The sequence below is a fragment of the Saccopteryx bilineata genome, chromosome 2 (genome assembly GCF_036850765.1).
Source record: "Saccopteryx bilineata isolate mSacBil1 chromosome 2, mSacBil1_pri_phased_curated, whole genome shotgun sequence".
Taxonomy (NCBI): Eukaryota; Metazoa; Chordata; class Mammalia; order Chiroptera; family Emballonuridae; genus Saccopteryx; species Saccopteryx bilineata.
Window position 1 is genome coordinate 86,249,929 of NC_089491.1, and position 7,599 is coordinate 86,257,527.

General features: G+C 34.6%; 1 protein-coding gene and 1 non-coding gene across 2 annotated transcripts; both read right to left on the reverse strand.

Moving 5' to 3' along the window:
* Positions 1-978: 978 nt before the first annotated feature.
* On the reverse strand, positions 979-1,118 carry LOC136327544 (small nucleolar RNA SNORA29). The gene has a single exon (XR_010729740.1). It is a non-coding gene; the product is annotated as a small nucleolar RNA SNORA29 (small nucleolar RNA).
* Positions 1,119-2,486: 1,368 nt separating this feature from the next.
* IZUMO3 (IZUMO family member 3) lies at positions 2,487-4,893 on the reverse strand. The gene is made up of 7 exons (XM_066254368.1): positions 4,662-4,893; positions 4,450-4,524; positions 4,212-4,301; positions 3,997-4,014; positions 3,481-3,561; positions 2,977-3,067; positions 2,487-2,649 (listed from the first exon to the last, which is right to left on the reverse strand). Exons 1-7 carry the CDS (start codon positions 4,891-4,893, stop codon positions 2,487-2,489), a joined length of 750 nt encoding a protein of 249 aa, XP_066110465.1.
* Between the last annotated feature and the right edge of the window lie 2,706 nt (positions 4,894-7,599).

A 7,599-nucleotide genomic window follows, 5' to 3' on the forward strand; every position in this document is an offset into this window, starting at 1 on the left:
GCAAGGGAGATGATAGAGTTTAGAGCTTCTTTTAAATTGACAGGATAAAAACAACTCAAATTAAAAAGAGCAGAGTACATGAATAGGCAGTTCAATGTTGGGACATTCAAATGGCACTGAGTCACTTGAAAAAATGTTGAGGCACTAGTAGATAAAGGTAGATTATTGTGTTAATCAAAATGGTAAATCTATTACCAGTGGGGTGTAGCACGCAGTGATCATTGGCTATTACTTCTGTTTCAAATTATTATAACTTTCTAACATATTTATTGACTTTCAAAGTACATACAACTTTCACTTTCTATATCTCAATTCTGTAATGCTATCTCTTATTAAAAGAAAGTATCAAGTCAAGATACGTGTATACAAATATTTATTGCAGCATTATTTATAGTGATAAAAAAGTAAATGAAGAGAGTACCCCAGATAGAGAAATATTGAAACAATTGTGGTACTACCACACCACAGATTGTGTACAACTACTAGAAACACTGAATGAACTCATCAGTTAGCTTAAAATAATTTTCAAAAAGTAGGTGTGAAAATCAACATCCATTAAAGTATGCATCATTTTTTATTTGCAAAAAAAATTGCAGGTGTAAATATATTTCTCTGTGTGGTTTATGTTAACTTACAACTGTTTAGGTTTTGCTAAAACAATAAAAGATATATCTTACCTTGTTCACCTAGATTTTCTAGAGTGTAATGATGAGACTAGAGTAAGAAAGTGGGATGAGAACAATAAACAGATAGGACAAGAAATTTAAAAAGTTGCATTAAAACAAACAAAAACAAAGACACACAAAACCTAGAAAATATGGTATCTCATTTATACAATTATTTCTAATAGAAAATACAATATTCAGACTATAATTTAATTAATACTATGAATGAAGTTAATGTGTCAAGATTTTTCATGAGATGAACTTTAAATCATGGGAAAATGGTAGGTAGCAACAACACCAGTAGAGTTTTTTATTTTTTCTTGTCAGCCATTTCATATAGGAGGAGGACAAAAATAAATCCTCCTTCTTCAGATCATAGCAATTGTAATCTATTCTGTAAGCATAGCCACTAAAATCTATTATTAGGAGAAAACTTGGTAGTTAAACAGGAAATCTTTTTGGGAATTTTTAACATGAAGTTTTACTTAGCAACTGAGAGATATCAGTGTTAAAGCCCTCCCCAGTTTCATTCCCATTTATATAATATTTCATTAAATATAACAGCAACAAGCAAGCACTCAAATATCCAGAGGGGTGAAAGATATGAAAATAATTCTACCAACTAATGTAACAGGACTCTTAAAACTATTTCCTTGCCTCAATACTGTGGTGTTTCTCTTTTGACATAAGCTTCCAGAATAAAATGAAACAAAATTGAGTAGAAGTTAATATCTTTTAGCCAGGTCTCAGATTTATTGTAGGTTTTGCAACTACTATCTGTGATCAAGAATACATTATGGTCTCTGGCCAATTGACTCAGTGGATAGAGCATCAGCCTGGCATGCAGACATCCTGGGTTTGATCCCCAGTCAGGGTACACATGAGAAGTGACCATCTGCTTCCCTTACCCTCCATTTCCCCTTTCTCTCTCTCTTCTCATCTCATAGCTAGTGACTTGGTTGCCTGAGCATCAACCTCAGGTAGGGGTTACCAGGTAGATTCCAGTCAGGTGCATGTGGGAGTCTGTCTCTCTATCTCCCCTCCTCTCACTTAAAAAGAAAAAAAAAAGAAAAAGAATATATTATAAAAATAAACTAACATTTATTCTCTCTCTGTTAATCTAGCTATCTTATCTATGTCTATAGCTGTCATTAATAGTAAGATTACTAGCTGTGTTCTTGAGTTAGATATTTCTTGTTTCCTCATCTTTGTCATGGAGATAATAACAATGTTACTCACATTATTACAAATATTCAATTAGATAATAAATATAAAGCATTAATTAAGGTACTATACACATAAGAAGGTACAATAGAAACAACTACGTCAGTCAGATATTAATATACAATTCAGTCATGGAGCACAGAAGGAAAATGGTCAAACTTCAACTACTCAGAACTAATATTTTGGGCATTGTGGTGTGTGTGTATACCATGATGAAGTTTAACTGTTGTCTATTATCAAAGAAAATTGTCCATATTAAGCTTGATATGAAAACAGTAACAAAATGAAAAGATAGAAATAAAAAAGCAGCCTTAAAATTTAAAGTTATTTTAATTATAGCCATTAATGAAAGTTACCAACAATGCATTTTTTATTAAATCATACAGAGTATCATTTTTTTATTGTGCATTGCAAAATACGAGCATTACCTTCTGTACAATTCTGGGTAAATTATTTGCTCTCTCACTGCTTCCATTGCCTCATGATATCAATAAGGATCTTTACTAGAACAAATCTAAGTTCTATTTCAGTTATAAAATTCTATCATTTTATGAACTCAATTCTCAATTCTCTACTCTGAGTCAACACTTCAGAGAATCATGAAGGAGCTCCCATATCTATGTATTTATTTTCTGATTCAAAATATTCTTTCTCCTCATTTTTCTTCCCCATTAATTCTTGAACTTTCTTCTCCAAATATTGTTTTAATGACCTTCGTATTGCCTTCATTTTCGTCCGATGAATGACACAAATATAGAATCTAGAGTAGAAAAAAAAGATAATTCCAACTTTAATATCACTAGCCCAACTCTCTAAAACAATTATATAAAAATAATTGTATTTTTTTCCTTTCTTTTATGGACAAGTTTGAAAAGCTTTCCTCATAATTTATTGTGCCCCTCCTTTTGTCTTGGTTTGACTTTTATCCTGTCAAACTTTCATTCACTCTTTCCTGTCATTGTCATATCCCAAAATTTGAAATAATTTTATTTATTCCTATTTTTATTGGAAGAGATGGAAGATTGGGCATTCTCTTTGCCCAAAAAGATGCTTGAACCATCGTGTGTTTGGAGACAAGGAAACTCACAGTAACAAAGCACTTCCCAATATTACAGCTTCTGCTATCAATATCAGAAATAGTACAATTTCTCTATTCTCAGACTTCCTTGAATCCTCTTCTGGAAGAGAAAAAAGGAAAAAAGAAAGTACGTTTTAGAGAAGAAAAATAGTAACTTGAGAACTTTATGCATAATAGAAGATTCTTTTTAACCTTAAACTGTTTGCTCTATTCACTACTTGCATCACTGTTTTCTGATCCTTAGGCTCTATGAAACTTCTGCCTTTACTGTCACAAGCCTAATTTCTCTACCTTAGCATTACCCAGACTTAGTATTTCTCAATTCTTCAGTTGGTCCAATGCCCAGTAATTAATATTGGTAATACAAATCTTGCTCAACATTTTAGCTTGTGTTTATAACATTAGCATGACCTGCATAGAAGATGCTTGACAAATATTTGTTAAATAAATCAATGAATGGCTCATTACCTTGATCACTGACCCCTCAAAATGCCATGCCACAGTCTTTGTTACCTCCACAATATTCTCCTTTGAAACACTGGCTGGTGATGCGAAGACAGCTCCAACAATCCAGAACAGGACCTTCAGTCACAACTGATGAAGAGAAGACAGTTGGATGGCGGGGGGGGGGGGGGGGGGGGGGGGGGGGAGAATGGCATGGCTTCCTAATTTCAGACATCTGCGAATTTCTTTTCCCTTAGCAATCAAAGTTTCTGATGGATCAAAAACCTTCTGTAATTTAAGTCAGATCTCGAGAAGATGTGTGAAAAATAATGCTTTTGCTTACATTGGTGCGATGGATTATAAACTATACTTTTGTAGGTCTCTGAGCACTTCCAAACTTTGTGAGGGATCTAGGATTTCATAAACTAAATTTTGTTGTCAGATATTCTTGAAATTCCTTCCTGGAACCACAACTCTAGGAACTGGGTTCTCAGTGGGACATGTAGAAAAGATAAGGTCATAAAGTACAAAGGAGATGGGAAAATATGAGCTAAAATCTCAAGGCATCACATGTGCTGTACTCACCACAGTCTTCAGAACAAGCTAAAAGAGAATCAAAAAGTTATAATAAGCTTAAAATCACCTTAGAGTTTGTCATCTTTATTTGGTTACCCATTAAGCTCCAACACCCCTCCACCCATTCTGAATCACTCTAATATAAAACTGCATTCCCCTCTTGCCCCTCATTTTATATTTCTTTCATATAAATTAAATGTTGTTAGATAGACATCTTTTATTACCAACTTCAGAGAAGTGCTTTAACATTTCCTTCAGTTTGGATTCCAGGTTTTGGCGTACATCGAGAAGCTGGCCTTGAAGGATAAAAACACCTAAGGAGCAGATGGAAGGGACATCAGAAAATAAGTTGGCCCTTCCCTTCAGGATTTAATCCTTATTGTTTTGACTTGTTTTCTCCTGCAAACTTTCCTCACATTTGCTTGGGAAATATAATATTTTAACATTGAAACAGTACCTTACCTTTCCATGTTCTATTGCCTACTTCAAAAAGTTCATTCTTCAGCCATGTTCTCAAACTGACAACCTTTTGAACAGCTAGAAAAGAGAGGTAAATATATATGTGGAGAAATAATTATATCTGTGGGTGATATTATGTGGACCTAGGTGCTTTTTTCCCTGTATCCCTTCTGCCTTTAACCCCCAAAACTCTCAGAGACTCAAACTTTTCTTACCCAACACCCGAAGCTTCTTGTTATCATGGGAGACCTTGATGCTTAAATTGATTAGCTCTTTAATCTGCCATTCAAGTAGTTGAGTTTTCTCAGGGATTTCTGAGGGCACCAGCTTTTCCAACAGGAACTTAATATCCTCTATAAATTTGGGGTCACATTCCAAGCAGCTTTTGACCCCAAGAAAGGCTGCCAAGGTCAGAGACAAGAGCAGGAGCAGCCACAGATCTCTCATTTCCTTGCCACAACAGCCCTCACCCCAACAGCAGGTTGTCCTGGCAACTAGTTCACTAGTTCCCTTTTCTTCAAAAATCCAAGAATAAAAGCTTTGTCCTGGATAGTTTGACCCCACCTACCCCTCCATTTTCTTATCATTTGTAGGCAATTTTATTTCCTTCTGGATTTTTGGCTGTTTTCTGACTTTTATTCTTCATTCCTGAGAGAGGGAATAGATTCCTGAGTTCTGAGTATAGAACACAAAGATAAAGTCTTGAGCTCACACAAGTAGAGTTCCATATTGGGTGATATCTTAGAAAATGTTTTCCTTGCTTGTGTCCTTGGTAAATATTTATACTTCTCCTGTCCATTAGGGTAATATCTCAAGGAAAAGAAACATAGAACCTCAGAGACTGCTTAACCAAAACTCTATTTTTATAAAGGAGATTAAGAAAAGCCCAGAATACCGAGTTCCTTGGAGACCCAATCCCTGATGGTAGCAGTATCATTAAAAATTAGCAGTAGGTGTCTATAATTATATCACTGATAATAACAATCTTGATATAACTGATAATTTTTCAGAAATTTAGGCTAAACTACCTTTGTTTGTAGGATAATTTTTCCAGCCATATTATGTAACCTTTTTTATGTAAATATTCTTATAAAGAGTAGGGAGCAGGGAGACTAGAGCCAACAGTGGAAGGCTATAAAATGAGTAAAAATATATTAACACTCAGGGTACTTCAAGAAGTTCTTAAAGTATGAAAGTATTTATTATGAAGTGTGTGACATATGTGAATATGACCACAATTACCATGAGCTGACCTCTTAGGTTACCTGCATTAAAGATGGCCAAATGAACATATTTGCATCATTTTAAATCTCTTTGAATAAAATGGTCTTTGTTATTTGAAGAAATTAAGGCTATTTTGAAGACATTTTAGAGCACCAGTTATCACTGTTATAACATGTTGTTTGTATGGCTCTAAATTTCAAAAGCTAGGACCCACCCCCCAGAAACTAGGAAATCCTAAAAGGTTATTAGTAGAATTTAGACATAAGGTGTGAGAAAGTCATGGGGTAGAAGGTTGTGAGGGATAAATGGTGATGGATGAAGATAAGACTGGTGTGGTGGTGAGCACACAATACAATTTACAGATGATGTATTGTAGAATTGGGCACCTGAAACCTCTATTAATTATGTTAATCAGTATCACCTCAATATATTCAATTAAAAAAAACTATGACTAATTCTATGCCTACCATGTGCCACATATGTGCTAAAAACTTCAAATAGATTATTACAAATCCTTTGGGCACAGCAATATTTTAGGATATTATCTCTTTTTATAAATAAGAAGCTGAGATGTAAACAATCCTCCTTACCAGATAATTTAGTAATCATGACATCAGAATTCAAACTCATATCTGTCTGATTTCAGACTCTGTATACATTGCATCTCAATATTTTCTAAAATAATACAGAAAATGGTCTCTTGGAATTTGATAAACTAGAAGATTGGCAATTTAAATCTTCTGATACTCCAAAATTGGCACCTCTCTGCTCAGGTTTTATTTTCTCTCAGCTAGATGATCTCATCTTCAGATGATACTCCAATGGTTTTCACATCCTGAGGTCTAAAGACACATGATAACGGGGTTCAGTTAACTCTGGAGACTAAAGTTAGAGACTAGGAGGTCTTACAAATTTGGCAGGCAGATAGGAAGGAATAAGAAAAAACTGTTTTCCTAAAGAAATATACATTATATCCTGACCAGGTGGTGGTGCAGTGAATAGAGCATTGGACTGGGATGCCAAGGACCCAGGTTTCAAGACCCTGAGGTCGCCAGCTTGAGTGTGGGCTCATCTGGTTTGAGCAAAAGCTCACGAGCTTGGACCCAACAAGGTCACTGGTTCGAGCAAGGGGTTACTTGGTGTGCTGAAGGTCTGTGGTCAAGACACATATGAGAATACAATCAATGAACAACTAAGGTGTCACAATGCGCAATGAAAAACTAATGATTGATGCTTCTCATCTCTCCATTCCTGTCTGTCTGTCCCTGTCTATCCCTCTCTCTGACTCTCTCTCTGCCTCTGAAAAAAAAGAAAGAAATATACATTATAGATGAGATATTTTCCAGTTAACACTATATACCTTACCTTCAAATTGGAAAGCTTAAAGAGAATGCTTGTGTGGAAGGCAAAAGGCCAACATTGAAATCCTTCATTGATTAGGCCAATATTTGATTTGTACTAACATGGAAGGGATATGATTTATAGTCAATGTGAGTATGTAGAATAGCTTATAATGGTATAACAGATACATAGTAGAACATAATTCATAATATTATCCCAGATATATATTCACTCTTTTGAGGTTATTACACAGATAAGATGTTCACAAGCAGCATTATGTATGTTTTTGTCCTACAGAACAATTAGTCATAATAATTAAAGTACTCTTTTAGGTGCTAGATCATTGTTTGTAGTGTTTGGCCTTTGTTAAAAATTGTACAATGCAGCAATTTTCGACTGGTATGCTGCAAGAACTTTTCAAACATTTAATATTTGACTGTTTAGTCAGATGTACTGACATCTTTTCCCTTAGGCTATCAAATAAAAAAAATGACAACAGCCAACACAACAATAGTAATCTGGTGTTAAGAAATCAAACATAATTATTATTATTAGATTGGCAAAATATATATTTATTGGTGTGCCACT